This window comes from Oratosquilla oratoria, chromosome 2 (genome assembly GCF_046742065.1).
Source record: "Oratosquilla oratoria isolate Oo_2021 chromosome 2, ASM4674206v1, whole genome shotgun sequence".
NCBI lineage: Eukaryota > Metazoa > Arthropoda > Malacostraca > Stomatopoda > Squillidae > Oratosquilla > Oratosquilla oratoria.
This window is the reverse complement of record NC_134778.1, coordinates 14,656,951-14,684,758: the sequence shown is the minus strand read 5'-3', so window position 1 is coordinate 14,684,758 and position 27,808 is coordinate 14,656,951. Positions and strand designations below refer to the sequence as shown.

The window sequence follows — 27,808 nt, the reverse complement described above, 5'->3', positions numbered from 1 at the left end:
GCACATCCGTCTGCTTCCCCCCGTGTCTTGCCGTCCCTCCTCTTCCCTGGCATCCACTTTTTTCTCCTTTCCTCTCCCGTCTCTTTTCTTTTCTTTCCCCACCCCTCCTTCTCTTTCTCCTTACCCCAACTCCCCCTTGTCTCCTTAAATTAAGATCCTCTCCCTTTTCTTTCACCGTCCCGTCCCCTCCCTCTTCCCCTCTTCTTTCCTCACCACATACCCTCCTCCTGCATCCCCCCAAGCCATCCATGCTCTCCTCCCTTTGCCTCCTCTCTTCTGCCTTCTCCTATTCATTCCTTTCCCTAAACCTTTCATCCCGTCTTCCCCATCTACCATTCTTCCTGAACACTATAATTTTCCTACTCTTCCCCGTTCCTTCCCTTTCTTGTTCCCCTTTCCCTTTCTTGTTCCCCTTTCCCTTTCTCCCAGCCCACCCCTCCCCTACTACCCTTTTTCCTCTCTTCTTCTTCTTCCCATTCTTTCTGGGACCTCTTTCTCCTCCCAACCGTTTTACTTTTCTTTTTCTCTCTCCAGCATCCACCTCCGATCACCACTTCCCTCTAGTACTGTTTTGCTTCCCCACTCAAGTGTCCTTCCCGTACATCTAGTTCCCTTTATCCGATTTTCGCCTTCGCTGGCATAATGAAAACAGCATGGCTGGTATTCTGCTCGATTATTCTCTCCCGGTACTTTTTCAGTTAATTCCTGCTATACCTTACCTTCCTTGCTTTCGACATTGTGTCAACGAGGTCTTCAAATTATGAAAACTTGTAGCATTTTTTCGATGAAAAAAATAGTCATTGTGTTCAGTATTGGGTCGCAAGAGAATAATTTTGATTTAGGTTTACATGCATTTGATATGAATTTGATAATTATGGAAAGTAAATAGCTAGATTATCAGTTACTGTTTGTGTAATTAATTTTCGGTGCATATTTTGCAATGTCATTTCACCCTTTCACGACACATACAAAGAAATAAAAAATGAGTGGAAAGTGGAACAATACAACAAAAAATAATCTTTAAAGAAATAGTACAGCAACGAGTGGAAGAAAATGCTAAAGAAACAGTAATTAAATTAATTAAGGAGAAAGAGAATTGGGTCAGAGACACAGTGGATAAAAAGTGCATAGTAGTTTATGGTATTAAAGAAAAACGTAATGCAGCTAGATACCATGCATCATCCATACACAACCATTCTTAACTCACCCCTTTCTTTTCTCTTCTCCCCTCCTTCCTCAACAGACATCCCCCTCTTTCTCAGCGCCCCTTTTACCCTATCCAACCATCTCATCCTTGGTCGCCCCTCCATTTTCACTCCATCCACCTCTCCCTTCCACACTTCTTACACTAATCTTTCTTCACTCATTCTTTCCATGTGTCCAAACCATCCCAATACTCTTTCATTAACACTCTTTTTCAACTCCTTTTCCACCCCTGCCCTCCTAGTTTCTCACTCTATCCAGTCAAAGCAACCAAGCAAACCAAGCAAAGGTTTCTTTTCATCCAGTGTGTAAACAATCTAAAATATTGTATCTAGCTTGTCATGTAAAGAATAGTTAATTTTATTGAGTAACAAATCACCATAATTAACCCTTTTACTGACACACTTGGGCCGAAATTAAAAAATTCTGTATTACATTGTAGACATTGTTTACAAAGGGTGTGGCAGAAGAGAGAGTGAGTGGTTTGAGTTAAAGGTGGGACTTCGTCAGGGGTGCGTTATATCACCCTGGCTGTTCAATTTATACATGGATGGGGTGGTGCTAGAGGTAAATGCAAGGGTAGTGGGTCAGGGATTGGAGATGGTTAAAGAAAATGGAGAAAAGTGGGAAGTAAGCCAGTTGTTGTTTGCTGACAACACTGCGCTTGTAGCAGGATCAGAAGAGGGATTGAGGAAGTTAGTGACAGAGTTTGGGAAGGTGTGTGAAAGAAGGAAGTTGAAGATAACTGTGGGTAAAAGTAAGGTGATGAGATGTACAAGGGGAGAGAGTGGCAGCAGGCTGGAAGTGAGTATTAAGGGAGAGAGACTGGAGGAAGTGGATAGTTTTAGATACTTGGGTGCAAATGTGGCAGGAAAGGGAGTGGAGGTGGAGGTAGAATATAGATTGAGAGAAGCGAGTAAATGCCTCGGTGGATTAAAAAGTGTAATGAGAAATAGACATTTGGGAATGGATGATAAAAGGAGATTGTATGAAGGAGTGATTGTGCCAACAGCACTGTATGGGGCAGAAACATGGAACATAAGGGAGGAAGAGAGGAGGAGTTTGAATGTGTTTAAGATGAAATGCCTGAGAAGTATGATGGGGGTTACTAGGCTAGAGTGAGAAATGAGTAGGTGAGGAGAACAGGGGTGGAAAGGGAGTTGGGAGATAGGGTTGATGAAAGAGTATTAGGATGGTTTGGACACATGGAAAGAATGAGTGAAGAAAGACTAGTAAAAGAGGTATGGAAGGCAGAGGTGGAAGGAGTGAACATGAGGTGTCGACCTAGGAGGAGATGGATGGATGGGGTAAAAGGGGCATTGGAAAAGAGGGGAATGTCTGTTGAGGAAGGATGGGAGAGGACAGAACATAGGGGTGAATGGAGAATGGTTGTGTATGGATGATGTTGTGATTCATGAGGAGAAGTGGGTGGAGGATGGGGGGTGAGGGAGTATGTATGAAAAATAAATTGATGCAGCCCGAAGGGATTTCTCCCCATCTTCTCCTTTTCTGCATGAGGGACGGAGAGTGGGGGTCGCCGATTTGATGAAGTGGCCTTGCTGTGGATTTGCTGTGTCTTGCGACACTGTTTCTGACCCAGGGCAGTGGACAAGATGCAGGGATGACCTGTTATCCAGGAAGTGCCAAGATAAGAGGGAGGTGAAGAGGGTAGAGGGGAGTGGAGTATATAGGAGATGGAATGGGTGGGAGTAGTTTCTATACCTTTGTTTTTTGGCTACCTCCCGTGTAAGGGGGAAAAACTCTATGGTATATGTATGTATGTCTTCTTTTTTAAGTTCTCACTATTGGTAGTATCATTGATTTTTATCTTTTCATTTTCACATTTAACCTCTATTAGATCTTTTTTTAATTCCCTCAGCTCATTATTAAGTTCGGAATTTGTTTTCTTTAGTTCACATATCTCATTGTTAGCTTCGAAAAGAACTTTTGTTAAATTCACAATCTCTTTCCTTAGTCCTATGAATTCTTTCTCCCACAATTTTCTATTAATACTCATCTCCCTTTCCATGTCTAAGAATTGACTCAAACTTCTTCTTTCGTAATTTACGAAACCAGAAAAAGGGTCTTCGTTTTACAATCTATTCATCCCTCTAGGTGTTTCAAGGTCTCTGTTTACATAATTTTGGCATAGTGCCTCCAGAGGGCTCTGGATTTGAGTCAACATTTGGCTCAAAAACATTGTATTTATTTTCTTGTATTTTCTCTTGTTGGATCAATTCAAGACTGCAGAGAAATCATTTTAGATAACCGCAAGTGCTCCCCCTCCCACTCAATACAAACCAGGCCTCTTGTTTTCCTTGCACTATTGAGAAATTTCGTCTTTTTTGTCAGCCTTCGGAGCTCCAGTTGAGAGGTGTTGACAGCTCAGAAGCTCGGGTGTGTGTATTTACCTAGTTGTATAATACAAGAAGGGGAGCTATGCTCGTAGTGACTCGTCTCTGTATCTCTCTGCATCTAGTTTGTTCTTAAATTCTTGTATGGTTTTTGCACACTATTATTTCATCCAATTTGTGTATATATATATAATATATATATATTTTTTTTTTCTCGTTCTTTTTACATGTATATTTCTTCCATGCTATTCCATAGAATTATGCACCTGCACAACAACCTGTACCTCTTGATATCCTTCCAGCACCTTATCTTTGGTTTCTATTACTTCCTAAGTCTAAACTAAGACACTTACTATTTGTTTTATATTGTCCCCAAGATCACGTAGTCCTTAGTTTACCGCATATTAATAATCACTGGGCAGAAAAAATAATACAGGTTTATCTTATCTTTTCAGACAAATGACACTCAGGTTCTGCATATTGTTTGGTCAAGTTTAAAGGATCTAGACCAAAACTTGATTCAGCTGGTTGGAGAGTTGGTCAGAACCTTGGGTATTGTTCCTGCACAGCTCTTTAAAGGACAAGTCCCTTCTGATTCTGGAAACTTTGATCTTGTTGTGACTCATGCAAAGAACATCATCACTGTTAGAGAAGATCTCTGTAAAGTTTACAGTGGTAAGCTAGGGTCTGTCATTGTGATAGGGTAGTATGTTAAAATTTGATTCTGGATTATAGATATCAATTTATGCTTGATTTTAATGGAGCTTTTATTTTTTCTTTTCTACATGAGTGAATGAACCAAAAATTTTTCAGAAACTATACTTCATGTCCAAGAGCAAATTGAAGATGTGGTCTCCAGACTTTTTGACCAAATTAAAACATCAGTGTCCAAGGTATGATGCATTCCATTAAAAATGAGGTAGTTCAGGTCATTAGTAATTTTATTTATTCTCAAATAAGGTCATTAGTGCTTTCCATATGTTTTATGAAAATATGGACAATAATCTTTATCATTATTATCTCTATCACCAGAACAGTATTACCATTTATTAGACCTTTTCTCATTGAGTTAGAGTTTTAAGAAATACATCATTGCAGTTGATTTATTTTTTATCAAGTAACTGTACATCATTTACATTAATCTGACATGGATTCTATAGCTGAGGAATTATTTATGACTCCCAAATCAATTTAGATTTGTGTTCTACTTCTTAGGTTTTCTTTATATTGAGTCTATATTTTACCAAGAAACATTTCTCAGCAACTAGTATGCAGTCAATCAATCTGTTGTCCCAAGTCTCTCATATAGGAAACCCAGAGTTCCCAGGTTCTTGGCCCATAGGTCACTCAGAGAAAAAATACTGTACACCTAGGTCTCTTAATCCAATACTTGACAACTGCTATTTGTGCAGATGTTTGGGCCCAGGACATAAGCCCACTTTTGCTTTTGTAATGGGTTCACTTCCCAAGGAATAGTTTAAGGATGGCCTTTTGCCACTATTGCCCATTTCTAATACTTTAAATTTTTTTGGTGTTGAACTTCATTTCCCATTCTTGTCTCCATGCAAAAATTAATCCATCCATATTAGTATAAACCACTTTTAATTTTCTGCACTCTCCATCTCATTCTCTGTTCCTTTCATTTCTTTTTCTTGAATATACCATTTTCTCAATCTCATGTCTAACACTCCAATAGAACTTCTTTTTCTCAGTCTCCGTTCTTTTCTTGTTTTTCCTTTAGCTTCGCTTCTTAATATCTTTTTCTCTTTCCTCATTATTCATGTCTCTTTTTATCCATACACCTTTATAGTGTAAACTTTTTGCTAACTTTCCTATTATTGCTACTATCTCTTCTGCTGCCATTGGTGACCTTAATTTGATCTTTATGAATCGATTTCCTTCTGCATATTTTACCATTCTGTGCACTTCCTCTATTTCCTTCTCTTTGTCTTGTACTATTTTCAGAACTTTTCTTGCTAATTCTTTCTCTTCTTCATCTCCCAAGAACCTAACTGGGTTGTATTTTTCCTTTAGACCAAATACTACTATAGACTTCTTTTTATCGTATCTCTTAAATTTTCTTTTTCCTTAATTACCTGAATGACTGTATCTTAAGTGTTCTGAATTTGTTGGTGAATAATTTCCCTAAAACCTATCTTGCAATTTTCTTTGTGTGTGTATATATACAGTACTACCTCTCATTAACGGACTAAAAGGGGGGTAACGGTGTCCGTTGATGTGAATAATCCGTTGATTTGGAGTGGTTTTTGGGTGGCATAGTGATTGCACGCACTAAACAACAGCACCAAAAACACCGAAAACACAGTGAAAACACCACAAACACAGCTAATTAACGTTCGTTAATGAGGGGTAGTACTGTATGTATATATAAATTTCTGTGATGTTAACAGAAACAGGCTATACAGTAGCTTCTTTTCTCTTTCATACCATTACTATTCCAGTTGGAAAGCACTGGAGCCCAAGCAGAGCAAATATGTGCAGGAACAGAGTCCCCTCTCTTAGAAAGTCAAAATAGTTTGATTAAAGACTTTGAAGAAGTCACAACTAAAGTGTATCAGGAAGCTCAGCATGAAAAGGTAAGATGTGACCTTTTTTTTTATCCTCATTGCAAATAGAAATAGCAGTGTCCTCTTGGATTGAAGTGGTATTATTGTATTATTATTAACTACAGCTGTTCTCCATATAATGTTAAAGATATATTCTTGGAAATTGTGACTTTAAGTAAAGTGGTTTTTCAGTTTTTATATGGATAGGGTGGTACAGAAAGTAAATGCAAAGGTGATGGGCAAGGGATATTAGATGGTTAGTGAGAATGGAGTGAAGTAGGAGATTTATATAATTGTATTATACTGACAAGTTTGAAAGTGCTGGGGCCATTTTCGTGGTTGGTCTCTGGATTCTTTCAATTTTCTTTATATTCTTTTTGGTACTAGGTGACCATAGTGTCACAGCATACTCTAGTCTAGGCTGTATTAATGTGACTAATATTTTTCTAATAATTTCTTCATCCAAATAGATAAACGCTAATTTTATTGATCTTAGTAAGTTATAGGATTCTCCAACAATTTTGTTTATGTTTATCAGAGGACATGTCATTTGAGATAATTACTCCCAGGTCTTTTTTAGATCCCACTTTCTTTACCTCTTTAGTTCCCATTGTATATTGTCCTGATTTTTTTTTTTTTTTTTTCTTATTCTTCCAAACTCCATTATGCTACATTTCTTAATGTTAAAGTCCACTTCCCACTTCTGACTTCATTTCCAAACCTTGTTCAGGTCTCTCTGTAGTGATTCACAGTCCATTTCGGTTTTCACTTTCCTCAACAATTAAGCATTGTCTGCAAAAAAGCTCATGTACCATTCCACATCATCATCCATGTCATTCACATAAATAGCGAACATTATTGGAGCCAATACAGATCCTTGTGAGACTCCACTAATCACCTTCCAACCTGAATACTTTTCTCTGAGTACTCTCATTTTTTTGCCATTCAGGAAATCTTTCATCCAGTTTAGTAGGTTGCCTTGTATCCCTCCTATGTTTTCCAATTTTTTTGATCATTTTTTGTGTGATACTTTGTTGAAGGCTTTCTGTAAGTCTAGGAAAGCACAATCAGCCCATTCATCCCTTTCTTGTATTATATCTATTAGTCTTGAGTAAAAACAGATTAAATTTGTGGTACATGATCTTCCCTGTCTGAATCCAAATTGTCTTGGGTTTATTACATTGTTTTCTTCCAGGTGTTTTACCCATCTATTCTTGATAATCTTCTCACAAATTTTGGCTACAGTGTTTCATAAGGAGACTGGTCTGTAATTAGTTGGTTCTTCCATGTTTCCTCCTTTATATATCAGTACAATGTTGGCATTTTTCCAGTCCTTTGGTATTTTTCCTTCTTTGAGTGGGCATCTTATTATGTTGTATATTTTGTCCATTAGTTCTTTGCATTCTTTTAGTATCCAGTTTGCAATTCCATCTGGGCCGTGTGATTTCTTAACATCAAGATTTGTTAATTACTTCATTATTTCTTTTTGTGTTATTTTTATTTCCCTTATAGGGGGAGATTACGCTTTGCTTCCTTTATCCCAATGCTGTACTTTTTCTTTAGTGAAAACTGACTTGAAGTGATTGTTCATGACTTTGGCCATTTCTAGATCTTCTTTGTATTCTATATTTCCTTGGTGTAGTTTCACCATTTCCTGTTTGTTTTTAAGGGAGTGTCGCATCGCTTTATAGAGGTGAATTTTTTTTTCAAATATGTGTTTAATGAATATAGTATAAATACTCATTACATTAATGTGTAATTCCTCAGGGCATTGTGTTCCTCCCATGTATATATATAAGGCATAGTGAATATTTAATGAAGATGTAGTGAGCTCTAGTGAAGCTCTAATTACTTAATGGAAAATCCTTCCACATCATTCAGCTTGGTATGAAATGAAAGCTTAGAGTCTGGGGAACAAATCTTATTGAATACATTTTTTCAAATTAATACCTCTGATTTGTTATTAATTTGTTTCTCTGAATAATTAAAAAATGCTGCAAAATTCAAGTTTCATAGATAAAAAAAATATATATATCTTTTATTTTTTACCGTAGAAAATAAAGAGTTTGATGTTTTCTTTCAAATGAAACAAAAATGACAAAAATCCATAAATAACAACCAAAGATATTACAGCAGAAAGAACAAAAACATAAAGTTTACAGGACGGAGGATTTAAATTTTCACGACCATTTTTTTGCGACCCTTTGTTTGATGGTTGCGATGTATAGCAAATCTCCAATATCCGCTTTGCTGATGAGGTGTGACGTGAGGGTGAGTGATGTGGCATGGGTGGAAGAGGTGTAAGGTGGGTGTGGCTAGTAAATGCTTGCAGAGTGCTGGGCACAGCTGTGCTGCATTTCTCCTCTTTCTTTTTCCTTATTTCTGTTTCAGGCACTCACGGGCCCTCTATATTCTGCCACTTCACTCTCTTGTTTCTTGTTAATTTTTCCGTAATCACAGCAACAATACAGGGTGAGAGCGCCAGGAGTGATGTCACCTTTGACCTTTTCAAGAGTACTGGTGCCCTGTCCACTGTCTTTGTGAGGTGTGCTGGTGGGAGGAGTTCCCAAATATCTCCATAAACACAATTCTGTAGCAAGAAATGAAATAGCTATAGAAATGTTGATGCTATTTCAATATACAGAATGTTTTTTTATGCAATGGGGTTGCCAGAGGTTGCCAATATTTTATTTATTTTATGCTGTATAAAAAAATAGAAACGAAATACAGTTGTATAATTTTGTATGAGTGTTCCCACCATCATAGAGATTCTTTTGAAATGTTTACCTAAAATTCGCTCACGTACCAGAATTTTTCAAATGATCGCTGGCGACACTCTTTTAAGTTTATTGTTCACATATCTGTAGAGTAGTTTGGATTGATCCTTGCATTTTTCTATAATGTCTTTTTCATAGTTTCTATTTTTCTCTGTGCACTTTTACATATTCATTTCTATAGTTTATATATATTTGCCATTTTCCAGGTTTTTTATCTTATCTCCATTTTTTCCAAGCTTTGTCTCTTCTATCTTTTGCCTCATTGCATCTTCTGTTGAACCAGTATTTAATGTACAACCTTTCTTATTTTTGTCTTGGTACATACCTATTCACTCCTTCATTATAGATTTCCATCAAGATTGCCCATTTCTCTTCCACTTTTGTCTCTTCAATGTAAAATTTTTCCCAGTTTGCTTTTAGAAAGATTTCCTGTAGTTTTCCAAAGTCCATTTTGTTGTACATCAATCTTCCCTTTCTGTAATTTTCATTTCTCTCCATATATATTTCTTCTTTAGTTCAGCCTCTATTAGTATGTGATCACTTTTTCCAAATGGCGTTTTGTATTCAATTTTATCTACAATTTCAGGTTCTGTTGTAAATATTAGATCCAGTCTTGACGGTTCGTCATTGCTTTTGTATATGGTATTTTTATTGACCCATATGTACAGTACATATGTGTGTGTATATGGTTTTTTTTTTATCTGTGATTTTATTTTTTTACCAAATTAAAATAATTTTTTCCAGTTTCTAGGTTCTTTATAGATATATTAATGGTCATGGAAATGTACTAAACTGTTTTTCAGTGAAGCTTTATCAGCAATGAGTTCAGTCAGGCATTGGTGAAGGCTGAAATTTTCTAATTAACATTTGTAACTTAGAAATAAATTCATGCTATATATTCTTATTTGTTATTTTCATAGATGCAACTACTTGAGGCGCAGAAGACAATGGTTCACAAAATTCTGGAAGATAATCAGGTTAAATTACAGCAAGTGTGTGAAGAATATACACAGCAGTTACACAGCTCTAAAACTGTTGATGGTATGTAGCAAAGATTTAATTTTTTATGAAAACAATTACGTAGTTTTAGTTTGTAAGTTATTTGTGGAACAAACCATGAATATATAAAGTTTCCACTTCACTGTCAGCAAAAATAAAATTAGAATATTGTGATAACAATTGTGGTTGATCTTCATTGCTCAAATACATGATTTATTGGATGAACATCATCAGCAATGATCTCTGCCAATTTCTTGAAATTACTAAATATTTTTTGTATATACTGTACCATTTTGTGGAGAAAATATAGTTCATTATAATTTTTCTAATAAGTTTACCATATTTTTGGGAATAGACGTTTCTGTTTTCTGTTGATTTCATTGTTTCAATATATTTCAAGAAATGTTAGTCAGGATTGTTTTTATGTGTTTTTCAGCCATTAGGTATTTTTACTTATAAAGATATTATTTACAAATTAGCAAATCTAAAGATTCATAACTTTAGATATATAATTTCCCCCAACAGAAGCAGTGTTATGTTTTAAGGCTCTAGTGATGGCCTTAGAGAAGACCCTTCAGGCAGAAATTGTATGGGTAGAGAAAGAATACCGAGAACTGGTAGAGCAGTACAGCTATGAACAAACCCTTCATCTACAAACACACACACTTGTTGTGGCAGAAATGCAGGAGAGAATGCACAATATTCTGTGCAAGAACCAAACCCAAGTACGTATTAGAACTCTTGACCTTTAGGTGTTACTGAGAACATGATATGCATAGGCCAATCAATCATTCAATCTGTACCCCCAAGTTTTCTCATGGAGAAGACCCACAGCTCCCAGGCAATTAGCCACAGCCACTGGGCAGGCCCATAGGTCACTCAGGGAAGAAATATTGTGTTGTCTAAGGCTTGTTAGTGTGGACCAGTATATGGTAAGGTGCTTAATGCTTTCTGTATTAAGAATATAAGAATGAAGGAGAGTGCAAGAGACCACAAGCCCTACATTAGGCAGTTCCATATCAATTACCACATATCCCCATTCATAAAGTTTTCTAACCTTCGGTTAAAAACAAGCAATATTTTTAGTGCTTACTACATGGTTACAAGTCTGTTCCATTTGTTAACCACATTGTTGGTAAACAAGTTTCTCCCATTCAGTTTTCTCTAAAAATAAAAATGTTGTCTAAGCTTTACCTTTTTTTTGGGTTGTGTAAACCTAAACACTGCACTTTTAGATATTGAAGTTCACTTGCTGTTTCACCACCCATGCAAACAATTTGTTAAGATCTTCCTGCATTATCCTGGCATGTTCAAAGAGGAAGAGGTGATATGGTTACAGTGTTCAGGTCCCTAATTGCATTGAGAGAAGGCATCTGATTAAAGATGGGAGGGCTTTAAGAGGATATGGGAGCAAATTAGAAAAGACCACATGTCTAAAGGATGTGAAGAAATACAGTTTTCCAAAGAGATGCATAAATTCTTTGAATAGCTAGAAGGTGATATAGCTCAAGCTCAAACAATACACGAGTTCAAATCTGAATATGATAATTGGAAATCAAGGATATTGATTAAGTTAGAACTGTACATGAATTTGAGTCTAGGTATGATAAGGAAATTTGAGAATAGGAGATAGGACCCAATGAGCATTTCTCCTTTCCTGTATACTACAATTAGGTTAATATATAAACACTCCCTACTCCCCACCTTCCCCTCCCTTCTTTGCATCACAGTATCATCTGTATACAGCCATTCTCCACTCACCCCATCTCCTGCTTTCTCCCTTCTTTGCTTGACAGACATTCCCCTCTTTCTCAAAGCCCCTTTCTCTTCATCCTTGATTGTCCCCTCAAGTTCACTCCATCCACCTCTGCCTTCCACACCTTTTTTTTACTAATATACTGCAACTGTCCCTCTGTTATGCTGTCCCCCTACTCTTAATACTGTCCTGTACCACTTCTCTGAATTTGCATTTCCTTTTTTTGCAGAACCCTGTGGTAGGGGAGAAGAATACTGCCACAAAGTATTCCCACTTGAGTTGTAAAAGGTGACAAAAATGGGATGGGGATAGGACTCTCTGTAGCCCTAAAGGGGACATTCCTAATAAAAGCAAAGGCATAAGAGGGTCTGGGAGGAACTTTCCAACCACAACCCTAAGGTTTGGGTCATTCAGTGTGCATGGATGTGGTACAGATGAGAGTAAAATGGAAGAGATGGGCAGTATGTTTGTGAGAAGAAAGAGGGATGTGTTGGCATCGAGTGAAACTAAGTTGAGAGGGAGGGGTGTGAGTTTGAGTGGGAGTATAAGTAGGTGGGTGTCATAAGTGAAAAGAGGATGAGGAAAAGAAGGGGTGGCTATACTAGTAAGTGAAGAGATATATAAACATGTGGTGGAGTGGAAGGAGGTTTCTTCAAACTTAAATGTGGATGAAGGTGAAACTAAGAAGGGAGATGTGGGTTTTTGTATGTGCATATGGGCTTAGTAGTGAGAAGAGTGTAGAGGAAAGGGAGGCTTTTTGGATAGATTTAAATGAGTGCATAGAGGGTTTAGGGAGAAATGTCAGTGTAGTGGTATTGGGAGATCTAAATGGTAGGGTAGGAAATGAACCAATAGATGGAGTGGCTGGGAAGTGTGGAGTTCCAGGAAAAAGTTGTAGTGGAGATGATGGTGGAGATATGTCTAGAAAGAGAGCTGATGATAGCAAATACAGTGTTTCGGAAGAAAGTCAAACATAAGTAAACATGGGAGAAGGTGGTGGATGGAAGGGTGGTAGATAGGGCTTTAATAGACTACATAGTGGTACCCCCCCTCCCCCCGGAAATCAATGGTTGTGTACTTTTAGCAAAGATTTGTTGAAGGTGTGTGAAAAGTATGTTTAATAACAACAATTTTCAAAATTTATCAATGTAAAATCAAATACAGTAACAAAATAAATTAATTTTAATTAAAATTTTCTCATGTGATGTAAGTATGCAATACGAACTTTAAAGAAAAATTTCACAAACTTTGAAAGAAAAATTACTATTTTGGCTCAAGTATAGATAAAATACCTAAAACCATATATACAGCAGTCTTTATGTATGATCTGTGTGAATATATATTTGAAATATCCCAAAGAAAAACAGTTTCATCACATACTTGAAAGTATGTATGGTATGTGAAAACCTTTCAACAACCGTTTGTATAACATTTGCTTTCTGGAGGGGCAGGAGAAGAGTAGGAAGAGTTTTGGATGTACATGTTCTAAGGGGTGAGAGTGGGGGAATATCAGATCAATTTTTGTTGGAAGGTATGTTGAGAGTGGAGGATAGATGGAGAAAGAGGAAAAGGACAGAAGGTAGGGAGGTGCTTAGAGTAAACAGCTTAAATGAGAAAGAAAAGGAGGAGTACAAGAAGCTGAGAGAAGAATGTAGAGAAACATTAAACAACCTCACCAGACAGTCCACTATCATCGTACCTCCCTTTTTTAGACATTCCACATGACACCCATCCAACCCAGGTGCCTTACCTGCTCTCATCATTTTAACTGCTTTCACCTCATCTTTCCTTATTTCTCCTCCATTTTCCTCATGAATTACTGTTATTTTCTTAGTGCTTCCCACTGCAACCATCTTTCCCTTCCTATCTTCCTTCACATTTAGCAACTCCCTAAAATACTCTTCCCATCTTCCTCTTACTGCCGTCTGTTCCATTATCATCTCTCCATCTGCACCTTTTACCTTTTCTTCTCTACTTGATTCGCCTCCTCTTCCTCTTTTAATTTCTTTCCAAAACATCTTTTTATTACTTTCAAAGTTTTCTGACATTTCTCTTACCCCATTTCACATCTGCTCTCCTCTTTGCCTCCTTTATCTTATGCTTTACTTCTCTTTTCTTTTCTTTGTACCTCTCATATGACTCCGTCGTCCTATTTCGTAACCAATCTGTGAAAGCTTGCTTCTTCTCTTCTACAACCTTCTTTGTTTCCTCATCCCACCATTCACTACCATTCCTTCTATTTCCTCCCATCCTTCTTGTTCCACATACCATCTTTGCACACTTTGCGACTCCCTCCTTGAGCCATCCCCATTCCTCCACTCCTAGTTCTACTCTATCCTTTACTCCCTCCCACTCCTCTCTCAGCTTCTTCTTATACTCCTTCTCCTTTTCATTTAACCCCTTCCATACGGTGCCGCACACGTAGGCGTCATGGGGAGCGAGTGTATTCGCGAGGCTGCCATATCGGCGTCTTGATTATATTTATTGTAGTCGCCCCTCCATAATGACATTCTTTCTAATTCTTTTGTAATCGCATTTTCTATGGTTATCAAAATTCACGGGTGAAGAGAGAACGATCGATATAAGCGGTGACTATATTTTATGATGCGAGTATTATTACGACACGTCGTACGGCTGGCATTGGCTGCTGCCACCGAGATCTAAGTCCATGACGCCTACGTGTGCAGCACCGTATGGAAGAGGTTAAAGAGTTCACTCTAAGCACCTCCCTACCTTTTGTGCTTTTCCTCTTTCTCCATCTATCTTCCACTCTCAACTTACCCTCCACCAAAAAAATTATCTGATATTCTCCCACTCTCTCCCCTTAGCACATGTACATCCTTAACTCTTCCTTTTATACTCCTATCTACCACTACATAGTCCATTAACGCTCTGTCTACCACCCTTCCATCCACCACCCTCTCCCATGTGTACTTATGCTTGACTTTCTTCTGAAACACTGTATTTGCTATCATCAACTCTCTAGACACATCACCATCAACTCTCCACTACGATTCTTTCCTGGAACTCCACATTTCCCAACCACTCCGTCAATTGGTTCATTTCCTACCCTAGCATTAAGGTCTCCCAATACTACTACATTGATGTTCCTTCGTAATCCCTTCTACACTCTTCTCACTACCAGGCCCAGATGCACTTACAAAAACCCACATCTCCTTTCCCAGTTTCACCTTTATCCACATTATCCTTGAGGAAACCTCTTTCCACTCCACTACACATTTACCTATCTCTTCACTTACTAGTATAGCCACCCCTTCTCTCCCTTGCCCTCTCTTCACTCCTGAGAACCTCCCAATTACACTCCCATACTCAATCTTGCCCTTCCCTCTCAATTTAGTTTCACTCAAAGCCAACACATCCATCTTTCTTCTCACAAACATACTACCTATCTCTTCCATTTTACTCCCATCTGTGCCACATCCACACACATTAAAAGACCCAAACCTTAGGGTGCTGGTTGGAAAACTCCCAGACCCTCTTATGCCTTTACTTTTTTTTAGGAATGTCCCCTGTGGGGCTACAGGGAGAAGGATGCCTGGTCCCAATCCCCGTCCCGTTTTTCTCGCCTCTTACAATCCAAATGGAAATAATTGGTGGCAGTATTCTTTTCCTCGTACCACAGGGTAGGCGAAACAAGGAAATGAAATTCAGAGAAATGGTACAGAACAGCAACAAGGGGTTGGGGGACAGCATAACAGAGGGACAGTAGCAGTATAATAAAAGTTTCATAATTTCTCTATGAGCAGAGTCCTCCTCTATTACAGACAAAATTATGTGTGGCTCTGTTCCGTAGGGCACCCCTATAGACCCTAAAGTATCAACTGTATGCTACTTTGCCATAACAACATGCAGCCAATACCCCAGACGGGGTTAACTATCTCTGCCTCTCTTAGATTCAAAGTCTCCACCCCATACATTGTTGTCAGTACAATCAACCCTTCATACAATCTCTCTGCATCCATTCCTATATGCCTTATTCTCATGACACTTTTTAATCCCTCAAGGCAAGGAAAGGGAGGAGTGGAGGTGGAGGTAAATTGTATGTTGAGAGAAGCAAGTAAATATCTAATGGTATTTACCTAATTGTAGTATACAGGAAATGAGTAACACTCATTGTATTCTGACTCCTACTCTCCTGTTTATCATACTTAGCCACCAATTCTTGCACAGTTCCAACTTAATCTATATCCTTGATTACCAATATAATTTATCAGTCACCTTACCTGTAGTTGATTTGTCAGATAGCATTTATATGGGTGGATGGTATTATTATCTGCTCTAATTTTGTGTAAATAATTGTAAAAGTAAATATGCCTGTAATGAACCCTTAATGAATATTAAGTATAATTGTAGTTCAGATATAATAACCTGAAATTGATGTCATAAATATTTATTTTTTGACATTGTGTTTGTATGTTTCACCATTTTGTTATTTATTGCCGTAATTATTGAATGAGTAATGGAAATATAAATATTTTCAGAATGAGGAAGCAACTAAGATAAAAGTTAGGTATGAGGCAGAACTAAATCAACTGAAGGAGGAACATTTGAATCAGATCCAACAGTTAGAGCACCAACTAACTTGCAGAAATCAGGAAGCTCATGTAAGTAGCTTTTTCTTCTGTTGGTTGATATACAACCATTATATTAGGAAATTGTGTCTGAAATTATGACTGCATGTTATTGTGCAGTATTAATTACATAGTAGCATGCAGCCAATATTTCAGGGACTGTTTTGGGGTTCCCCTATGGACTAGCCACACATAGTTTTATCTCTGTTAGTGTGAAATCACTTTTCCTAGAGGAATGATGCATATTTTTGTACTGCAACTATCCCTCCATTATGCTGTTCCATCTTAAAACTGTACTGCACCATTTCTTTGAATATATGTATATATATATATATATTATGAGTGTATTTGGGCAGGAGTTTTTCTCTAATGCATATATCATTAAAAGTGATGGCTAGTTGTGCATTAATTATTTTCTTAAAGGTATTTTCCATATACCTTATTATAGATTTGTGTTCCTTAGAAAGGAAATTTATGACTTGGCTGTGTGTAGTCATATTAGCTTGATCGTGATTTCGGGATCAAGACCCTTCTTCAGTAGCTATAGGGATGTTCTATCTTGTTAGGATAAGAATTAATTTGATGAGTCTTGTTAAAGTTAAAATTAAAGTGATTAGCAAGTAAGAACTCTAGTACAAAACTTAGAACTTTAACAAGACTCATCGGATTAATTCTTATCCTAACAATATACATCCCTATAGCTACAGAAGAAGGGTCTTAAACCCGAAATCACAATCTAGCTAATATGACTACATACAGCCAAGTCATAAATTTCCTTTTCAGAGGAACACAAATCTAAAATAAGGTATATGGAAAATATATTTAAGAAAATGATTAATGTATGACTAACCATCACCTTTTTTTTTTTTTTTTTTTTTTTTTTTTTTTAAAATTTAAGTTTGATCTATATGGTTATTTATTCCAGTTGGGTATGGTGACATTGGGAGTTCTAGCAGGGCCATGTTGGTCTGGAATGCTCTTTGTGGGGGATTTTTATGTGGATCTGGTGCAAGGGGGTCGGTGCAGGAATGGGATGTATTTCAACATAGACCCTATGCTTCAAGTCAACACCCCCAATGGGCTGGGAGGCCAGGAATGAAATACTTTAGTCTTTGGGATAGGGGTGCTTTGGGCCATTGAAGTGGGGAGGATAATGGTGTGATATTTCTTATGTATTAAGCTACTTGTTCTGTTGTTTCAGCTGGGGAGTTCAGTCTCTTCTCTGGATGGCAAGAGGAGGATTGGGAGTGATGAGGTAAGTATGGGGAAAAGGGACAGGTTAATACTGGAACAACGCAGTTAGCTAGTGTGATTTCAGAGCATTGATAACCTACAAAAGACCAATTTGACAAGAATACACAGAGTGACCAATGGCAGGTACCAACATGTATTTACCTAATTGTATTTATTTAATTTTAGTATACAGGAAAGGAGAAATACTAATGGAGTCCTGTCTCTTACTCTTCAGTTATACCTGGCTTCAATTTTACATATGGTTCTATCTTGGGCTATATTTCCTTCTTCAATTATCGTACATAGATTTATATTCATGTATTGTTCCAGCTTGGGCTATGTTGCCTTCTTAACTGTTCCAAGTATTTATGTACTATCTCCAGAACTTATAACCAGTACAGCAGTCACCCTCCCAGACTGGGCTCAAACAAGTAACGTCCTTCTTCCCTTGAAAGGTGGCTGGACTAAATGAGGTAATTGACTCTCACAGTCTCACTGTTGAGGTCATTCATTTGTAATGCAAAGTTACAATCCAACTTGTTCAGTGTGCTAAGATTCACATTAGATATTACCCTTATAGTATCTATAATGTAAAACTAACCTGTGTTGTTACATGTGTAATACACTCAACGCATTCAGTTGAATTGTTCACTGTGATTGATATGCTACAAGAGAGAGCTGGGTGGGTAAATTGTGTGGACCTAGACCTAGAGAAGGCTTTTGATAAAGTACCTCACAGTAGACTTATGTGGAAATTGAAGCATATTGGAAGACTAAGAGGTAAACTACATATATGGATGAAAGACTTTTTGAAGAGAAGGTACAAGTACATGAGGAAGTAGTAAAAGATAAGATGTCAAAATGGAGAGCAGGAATGGAGTTCCACAAGATTCAATTCTTGCACCAATAATGTTTCTTGTCTATTTCACTGACATGATGAAAGGTACAAGTTATACTAATATGTTTGCTGATGATGCAAAAATTATGAGAATTGTGAAAAATGTGGTCTGCAAGCTAGTGCAAAAATATCTAGACATTATTTTTGCATGTAGCTAAGAATAGGAAATGAAGTTCAATACCAAAAAAGGCAAAGTACTGGAAATGGGCAATATCTGCATAAGACCATCTTTAAACTATTCCTTGGAAATGAACCCATTACAAAAGCAAAAGAGGAGGAAGATATAGAGGAGTTGATAAAAAACTTTTCACCTGACATATCAGCAGGATTGTGGGAGAGATGTATGGACTGATGCATGAGATTAAAGTGGATTTTCTTTGCATGGATAAAGAGATTATAGAAAAAAAATTGGAAAAACCCTGATCTGTCCAAGACTGGAATATGCACCACTGTAATAGTCCCCACACAGATTAAAGGATATAAGCAAGATTGAGAGAATACAAAGGGCAGCAACCAATCTGGTCCCCAGCCTGGCAGATAAGCCATATGCGTAAAGACAAAAATCACTGGGATAAATTACATTGACAGAAGAGATCTCTTGATTAATGATAGGAAGGCCTTAGGAGGTGGTTAGAACAAATTAAGGAAGACCACATGACTAAAGGATACGAAAAATACAATTTTCCCATATAGATGCATAAATACTTGGAATACCTTAGGTGATATAGCCCAAACTGGAACAATATATGAATTAAAATTTAAATACAATAATTGGAAATCAGAGATATAGATTAAGTTGGAACCGTACATGAATTTGAGATTAGGTATAATAAATATGAGAGCAGGAGACAGGACCCAATGATTGTCACTCCTTTTCTGTATACTACAATTAGGTAAATATGATTAGGAAAATACACGCTCATTATATTCTTTTGGTTAGAATGAAAAGATTGATTATATAACAAGTATGCAGTGAATGTGTAGAGAAATTACAATTTTCCCAAAATTTTATTTTCATATCATTGATGGTAAGTTATGTGAAATAATGAAGTCTAAGTTTCTCAGGAGCCCTGTAGACAAACTATTGTATTTTCCTGCTTATAGAACCCTATGTCTTATATCCTATCCTTGCATGCTTCTTGTGTGGCTAGGAAGCACTGGATGAGGAAATGGAGATCCTAAAAGACCAAATACAGTATGAGACATATCACAGATCAAAGGTTTCTGACTATCTCTTGTCTGAGTTGGACAACATCAAGATACAAATAACACAGGTATTTTAAGAAGTGGTGTGTGCTCTTGACAACTCTTGTTTCCATCTGATTTTGCCATTGCAACAGCTTTTTTTGTGCTTTGTACACCATGTTTGTAGCAATGCATAGATATTGTTTCTGAAACCTTCAACATTTGGATTTATCACTATTACACATTACTATTTCTGAAGCAATATTGATCATTTTATTATATGTCTTTCACACTATAGATTATATTCGTCTCTGATTTATGACTCAGCAATAAGTTTAAAACTGGGAAAAGATGCATAATTTCCCCCCAAAAGGTCATAATTTTAATATATTGAAGAAAAATATGTGTAATCTGTACATAGATAGTTATAAGATATGGAAGGAAATGGGGGAATTTTAGGACTGATGCCTGGGGTGCAGTTTTCTTTGCCATGTCATCAATGGAAAAATATTTACCTGAATCTTTATCCCAACCAGTCAGTTGCTCCACGTTTCTCTTGCAGAAGATCCACAGCCCCCAGGTATTTATCTAAATGCAATATGCAGAGATGTTTTACTTCTTGGGTCTTGTCTCTTTTTCTCCATGTGTCAAACTTGTTTTAAATGTGCTTATGGTCTTAGTTTGTGCTTTTGTCTTCTTTCAATGAAATGATGCATCTGTAGTAGGGGGGAAGTAAGAATTCTGCCACTAAGTTTCTCTTACAGGTCATAACAGGTGACTAAATTGGAACAGATTGATGGGATTAGGTATCTTGCTCTCTGTAACCCTATCCAATGAAAAGTCAAGGCATAAGAGGGTCTAAGAGAATTCCAACCAGAATCCTGAGACTTGGGTTATTGAATGTGTATGGGTGTGATGCAGATAAAAGTAAAAGGGAAGATTTGTAGTATGTATATGAGAATGAAGATGGATGTGTTGGCATTAAGTGAAACTAAGTTGAAAGGGAGGGGAGATTTTGAATTTGGGATTGTAGTAGGGAGGGTGTCGGGAGTGAGGCGTGTTAAAAGTTATGGGTATATTGTAAACGCTTAGAAAAGCACTTAACTGTTTATTGTTCTTCAAAGGCACAATATACTTGACACACATAAGTTTATGTTCAGACAATAATATACACATCAAATTCTCCACACCGTGGCTCCACCATGGCTGACTTGCAATGGCATGGATTCCACCTTAGCACGGGAAAAATTCTCAGGCCTAGCAACTGAACTTTGTTATACATGCAAATTAAGTACAGATTATACAAATCAAATGGAAAAAATTCTCACTATACATTGCATCGTACATTCAATAAAAAATAACACAAGATGCACAATAATGAATATTTATATTTCAACTAGGTGGGGATGAGGGAGAGAAGGGGTGACTGCTTGTAAGTGCTGAGATAGGAAAGTATATGGTGGGGTGGAAGTATCTTCAATGTTAATGTGGACAAAGGTGAAAGTGGGTTGGGAGATCATGGTCCTTGTATGTGCATATGGGTCTGGTAGGAAGACGAGTGTAGAGGAAGGGAGGCTGTTTGGATAGATTTAGATGAGTGCTTATGTGCTCATTGTCACACTAAAGACAATGAGCACATAATGTATTGCCTCACACTATGCATAGACGACAACTCAGTATTTCTTGTAACTTATGGGTCTGTCCAGTGGCTGTTGCTATTTGCTTGGGAGCTATGGATCTTCTGCAAGAAAATGCTGGAACAATGCATTGATCGATTGACAAATTACATGTACTCATTTTAAGTTTAATCAGATTTTTAAGCCCCTTTAGGTTTCACCAAGTATTGGAAGTTTATATATGGAATGTTCCACACCCTAGGGAACTTATTTATTCTGGTCATAGCTATTGTACACTTATTCTGTACATATATCAATTTAAGAAATTTTGAGCTAATGATATGCTGATTATTTGCAATGCATATAAATTTACTGGTACATTTTACTGCACATATTTGGGCTAATTAGTAAGTATTGTGCTTATTGTGGGTCCTGTGAAGAACTGCATGATTACTTCACATTGGAAATCTTGTTATTGTCTCTCTTCCTCCAGGCATTTCTTACCAACAAGAATATTTGGATATACAGGGAACTTTTTGTTGAATTTTGTTATCCTATATTAGATTACATAAGCTACAGTCACTTCTGTGTAAGGAGTTTTATGATTGTCTACTGCATCATTTAGCTTTGTGTGCTAATTTTACCCTTTTCACAAAATATTTATTTTGAAAGTTAATTTTTTATTCTATTTATGCTTCTGTATTTTAATTTACTGATAGCCTTCAATATGGTTGATAATTTTTTGTGTTTGCATACATTATATTTAACAGCTTGAGGATGTGAGTAACAACCTTCAAGAGCAGGTCCTTATCAAAATACCTTCTGACACTTCTCCTCTCTACTTGCAGCAACATCTCCACAATCTCTACATTGACAGGTAAGAATCCCTTAATTTTTCTCAGTTTATAACCTTCAGTGGATAAAGTGGTTTGTAAAACATAAATGCATTCATATGATGCATATTAGTTCCCTCTATAAGAAATATATACAAGTGGCTTTTCACTGTGTAGATGAAAAGATAAAAAAGCTCATAGAACCCCTGATCTAGCCAAGACTAGTATATGTGTCAGTGGTATAATCCTCACACAGTGAAGGATATACTCAAGATCCAGAGAATACAAAAGACAGCAACTACAGTCATGGCAAAAAAATTGTAACACATTACCGGCAATAAAAATTGTAACACATCAGCAATGAAAATTATAACACATCATTGACAGTAAAAATCGTAACATGGATTTCACGTATTACAATTTTATTTGATGTGTTGGTGTAGTGGCTTTTATGGGCATGTAGCTACACCACACCACCTAGGCATGTCTCAGTGTAGCACCAGTGCTTGTGTAGAGAGGTTGTATAGTAGGCTACTCCCCTTAGCACCAATCCTGGCTGTTACCCTATCTTTGCAGCCGTATAATTCCATTCAATCTGCACACAATGGGACGTACTAAGCTCAGCATGGAGGAAAAGTCTCTTGCTATTGCTTTATTAGATTGGGGCATGTCTGTGATTTATGTAGCCACCGACCTGAAGGTGTCTAGACAAGCCATTTATCGTGTTCAGGATGCAGTGGCGACATTACCACCAGGCACAACCCCCCAAAGGAAAACAGGCTCTGAGCCCCAAGAAAGACGACAGTAAGGATGAATAAGCGGTTAAAACATTAGGTGATGTTAAACCCTTCAATAGCAGCTGTAGCACTAAAGAAAAAACACCAAGACATCCTTCAGAATGTCGCTATTAAGATGATTTGGCACACATGATTCCATGTTACAATTTTTATTGCCAATGATGCTTGTCTGGTGACATGTCTTTGTCAATAATTACTCCTAGGTCCTTTTCCAAGCTAACTTTTTTACTTCCTTTGTCCCAATTTTGTATTGTCCTGATATTCTATTTTTACTTTTTACAAACTCCATTATACTACATTTCTTGATGTTGAAGTTCACTTCCCAGACTTTGTCCAGGTCTTTCTGTAGTGATTCACAGTCTTTTTCTATACTTACTTTCCATAGTAGTTTTACTTCATCTGCAAATAAGTTCAAATAACATTCTACACCATCATCCATGTCATTTATATTTATGGCAAACATTATCAGAGCTAATACAGAATCTTGTGGGACTCCACTTATCATTTCTTCCCAGGTTGAGTTTTTGTCTAAGTACCACTCATTTTTCTCCCATTCAAAAAATCTTCCATCCATTTCAATAATTTTCCTTGTACACCTATTATTTCGAGTTTTCTTAATGGCTTTTTGTGTGGTACTTTATCAAATGCCTTTTATAAATCTAGGAAAGCACAATCAGACCATCCATCCCTTTCTTGCATTACATCTACTAGCCTCGAGTAAAAACAAATCAAGTTGGAGGCATATGATCTTCTGTGTCTTAAAGCCAAATTGTTTTGCATTCAGTATATTATTTTCTTTGAGGTGTTTAATACGTCTATTTTTGATCATTTTTTTCACATATTTCAGCTATTGTGCTTTTAAGGAAGACTGAGCTATAGTTTGTTGGGTCTTCCTTATATTGGTACTATAATTGCATTTTTCCAATTTTGTGGTACTTTTCCTTCTTTGAGTGATCATTTATCTTATATATTTTGTCCATTAGTTCATCTATGCATTCTTTTAATATCCAATTTGCAATACCATCTGGACCGTGTGATTTTCTGACATCAAGGTTTATTATTTGGTTCCTTATTTCTTTCTGTGCCACAATTATTTCTTTCATTTGAGGGGATCTTTCTCTCTGTCCATCATCCTAATTTTGTGGTATTTTCATTTGTGTACAGATTTAAAATGTTCATAATTTCAGCCATTTCTATATCTTCTCTATATTCCTCATTCCCTTGATGCAGTTTGTTTATTTTTTAATTTACCATTTACCGGTAGAATAATTTTTGTTGATACTTACATTTGTCTATTATGTCTTTTTCATAGTTTCTTTTTTCTTCCCTGTGTATTTTTACATATTCATTCTTAGTTTGATATATATTTGCCACCTACCTATTATTATTATTTTTTTTTTTTTTCTTCTTTTTCCATCTTTTCCAGGCTTTGTCTCTTCTATCTTTTGTCTCACTACATTTTTTGTTGTACCAGCACTTAATGTATACATTTTCCTGCTTCTGCCTTGGTACATATTTATCTACTCCTTTATAAATTTCTTTTAATATATTCCATTTCTCTTCCATCTTTGTTTCTTTATTTAAGAAGTTTTCCCAATTTACTTTTTGTAAGAAGTTTTTGAGTTTCTCAAAATCAATTTTGTTGTACATTAGTCTTCCTTTTCTGTGTTTCTCTTTTCTTCCCAAATCAATTTCTTCTTTTAGTTTGAACTCTATTATTATGTGGGCACTCTTTCCAATTGGTGTCTTGTATTCCATTTTATCCACAATTTCAGGCTCTGATGTAAATATTAAGTCTAGTCTCGATGGTTCTTCATTGTTTTTATAGCTGGAATTTTCCTTTACCCATTGAGTCATTGTGTATTCAATGGTCATATCCAGTAGTATATTTCCCCACCTTTCACTGTCATCTCTTCTCAACATATTTCTTTAAAGTCACCCATAATTACTATGTTTCCTCCTTGTTTCAGTAATTCATTTAATGCATGCTTTGTGTCCACCAACATTCTGGAATGATCACTCTTGTCCAAGAATATGTTTTTGGTGGCACATATAATACTACAAATTTTCTACTTTTCATGTCACTGTTTTCAACTTTTATTGTAATCAATTCCACATTATTTTTTCCTTCTGTTATCTTTGTCACATTTAAGCCTTTCTTAGACAAAAACATGACTCCACCCTGTTTCTCCTTTCTATTTTTCATCCAATCGTTGTATAAACTTTGTCCCATTGTATTAGGTAGTGGATTGCCTTTGACTTTGGCTACCTCCCTTGTAATGGGGAAAAAGCCCTTGGTATATGTATATACTACTGTTGACATATGTTTTCCACTTAAAAACTTACCTATTTCACTGTATTCTCCTTAAGACCTCTTACATTTTCCAGCTTCCATATCAGTCTCTTGTGCAGCACTGTCAAATGCCTTTTTCAAATCTAGGTATGACTGGAAAGATTGAATATTGCATTCAAAGGATTTACAAAGGATTACATTTAATGCTAAGTCTGAGGTGGAAAATAAACAGGACCCTATGTCCATAGCTTTTTGTCTGTACATTATAATTGAGATGAATACAATTGAATCAAATACAATGAGGTAGAGAGAGACTTAAACCTACCCATCCTTAGTACATACATATGCCTCATTGTATTTGATTCAATTGTATTCATCTCAATTATAACATATCATATACAAGCATTGACTTTAATATATTCTTTAGAGATATTTTGTATCATTCAATTTGAGTCCGAATTAAGGGTGCCAAATATAATGAAGTAGAGACTTAAATCTACCCATCCTTAGTACCTTAGTATTATTTTCCATGTGTCATATACAAGCATTGACTTTAAATATATTCTGTAGAGATATTTTGTGTCATTCAGTTTGAGTCAGAATTAAGGGTGCCGGAAATTCTGATATTAATTGTTGTCCCAGTTTATTTGACCGGAAATCCTTGCCCCACAATGACAAGCAGCTGTGGAGCTGGGGTTTCAGCACAGAAAATAGTCCATTATTTCTTACCAGAAAGATCTAGGGGAAGTTCTAAGGACTTTTGCTTATCAAAGTGATGCTGGTGGTGGTGGTGGGGTGGGGGGATAAATAAAATAAAATAAAAAATAATAATAGTCTGGTTTAAGTAAATGGGTGGTACATGAAGAGAGGAAGAGCTTCTAGGCATCAGTTCTTACATGAAAAAGTGGAAGAAAGTTAGAGTTAATAGAGTGAGATGAGGCGGTGCAGTTGAAGGTAATAGTGTTGATGGGATTTGAAGACCATTGATGGGTCAATGATTTTCTCTGATGTCCATCTTACAGTATCATCTTACAACCAGGTACTCTTCATTGGTCCACCAGAAATTTTTGTAAATTATATTTGCATATTTTGAGGGGGAGGGGGGGAATCATTGTTTATAATTAGGGAGATCTTCATTTTCTTCTTCTTCTTCTTCTTCTTCTTCTTCTTCTTCTTCTTCTTCTTCTTCTTCTTCTTCTTCTTCTTCTTCTTCTTCTTCTTCTTCTTCTTCTTCTTCTTCTTCTTCTTCTTCTTCTTCTTCTTCTTCTTCTTCTTCTTCTTCTTCTTCTTCTTCTTCTTCTTCTTCTTCTTCTTCTTCTTCTTCTTCTTCTTCTTCTTCTTCTTCTTCTTCTTCTTCTTCTTCTTATGATGTTAGTGTACAAACATCTTATAAAGTTTTTCTCTTTCTTTTTATCAGGGACTGGTATAAGAAGACTGTTGGACTACTCTCTAATGTAACTCTGCAACTTTTACACTACTACAGCGTTGCTCAGCAGTATATCCAAGGACCTTCCCAAGTGTCACATGTCTCTCATTCACTTTCATCTCCATGTAAGAGTTTAAGTACTAACGTAGGAAAAGTCTTGGACCTCTCCTTCCTCTCAGATAATGGAAATCCAGAGGACACTGAAGAAGGGTTAGGAAATGAAACAAATGTTGAATATAACTCTGGAGCCTTTGATCCTTCCTTTAATCTTGATGTGGAGGAGGTTAGCATTGCAGGATCGAACTTAGATAGCACCACCATGAGTGAAGGCATGTTGGATGACATGGACAAGGATGAACAGGTTCGGCAAATTCTAATTAATTCCTATCCCCAGCTTATGGCAATCCTGAAAGGACGCTGGGATCATGTAAATGTAACGAATTTGGAAAGAGAAGCTCAAGAATTAAACATTGCTGTACAAGCAGCAGCTGGTATGCTAAAGATATTCATCCATGCTCATACCAACAGTGGTGATGAAAATGCTTCTTCAAGTATTGCTGTAGTGGATTCTGCAGGTGACAAAGAAGCAACATCTAAATCAGTAGCAAAGACACATTTGATGGCTGACTCCATAGATGGCTGTGGATCTGTCTTCAGTGGAGAGCAGTCAGCAATAGATATGGCTGGAATTTTGGAGCAATCTGACTCCAGTGAAACAGCTTCTCAGAAATTTAGTTCTCCACTTTCAAAACAGAAATATGAAGAAAGACACATGCCAGAAGACTTTACCCTTTTGAAAAGTGAGGATATTAGTAGTGAAGATAAAATGAAAGAAGTTTGCAACCAACAAGTGAAGATTAATGAAGAAAGAAATAGACTCCTTATTGAAATTCATAAACTTCAAGGCTTAGTGAAAGGATATGAATCTGAGAAGAAGCTCATTCAGAAGGAGAGTGATAGGCAGGAAAAGTATGGAATGCGATTAGCTATGGAACTGCAGGTAAGGAAACCCTTTTCCACTTCCACTGCCAGTTGTTTAACACACATATGTACTGCATGCATGTCTGCCCATATGCATATGCTCACAGTTAAACACACTGTGTTTACCTTATTGTACCTACAGTTAGGTACAATTAGGTAGTACATGCACACACAGATACTTACAAATTTGGGTTTAGGAGATATAAATGTAGAAGTGAGTGAAGTGTTTAATCTTTTGGGATTATTGGAGGTGAGAAAAGCTTCAGGATATGACAGGGTCTCAAACTGGATACTTAAA

General features: G+C 36.7%; 1 protein-coding gene across 7 annotated transcripts in view; it reads left to right on the top strand.

The window, feature by feature from the left end:
- LOC143037054 (uncharacterized) overlaps positions 1 to 27,808 on the top strand; it is a 262,443-nt gene that overhangs the window by 130,041 nt on the left and 104,594 nt on the right. For 4 of the 7 annotated variants that reach the window (XM_076205173.1, XM_076205187.1, XM_076205202.1 and 1 more), the window contains 10 exons: positions 4,013 to 4,232; positions 4,371 to 4,450; positions 6,020 to 6,154; positions 9,822 to 9,942; positions 10,426 to 10,625; positions 16,159 to 16,281; positions 17,450 to 17,503; positions 19,531 to 19,653; positions 21,951 to 22,057; positions 26,521 to 27,529. In XM_076205173.1, the coding sequence (XP_076061288.1) occupies positions 4,013 to 4,232; positions 4,371 to 4,450; positions 6,020 to 6,154; positions 9,822 to 9,942; positions 10,426 to 10,625; positions 16,159 to 16,281; positions 17,450 to 17,503; positions 19,531 to 19,653; positions 21,951 to 22,057; positions 26,521 to 27,529 (2,172 nt within the window). The remainder of the gene's footprint in view (positions 1 to 4,012; positions 4,233 to 4,370; positions 4,451 to 6,019; positions 6,155 to 9,821; positions 9,943 to 10,425; positions 10,626 to 16,158; positions 16,282 to 17,449; positions 17,504 to 19,530; positions 19,654 to 21,950; positions 22,058 to 26,520; positions 27,530 to 27,808) is intronic. The other 3 variants (XM_076205180.1, XM_076205210.1, XM_076205194.1) reach the window with 3 other exon arrangements.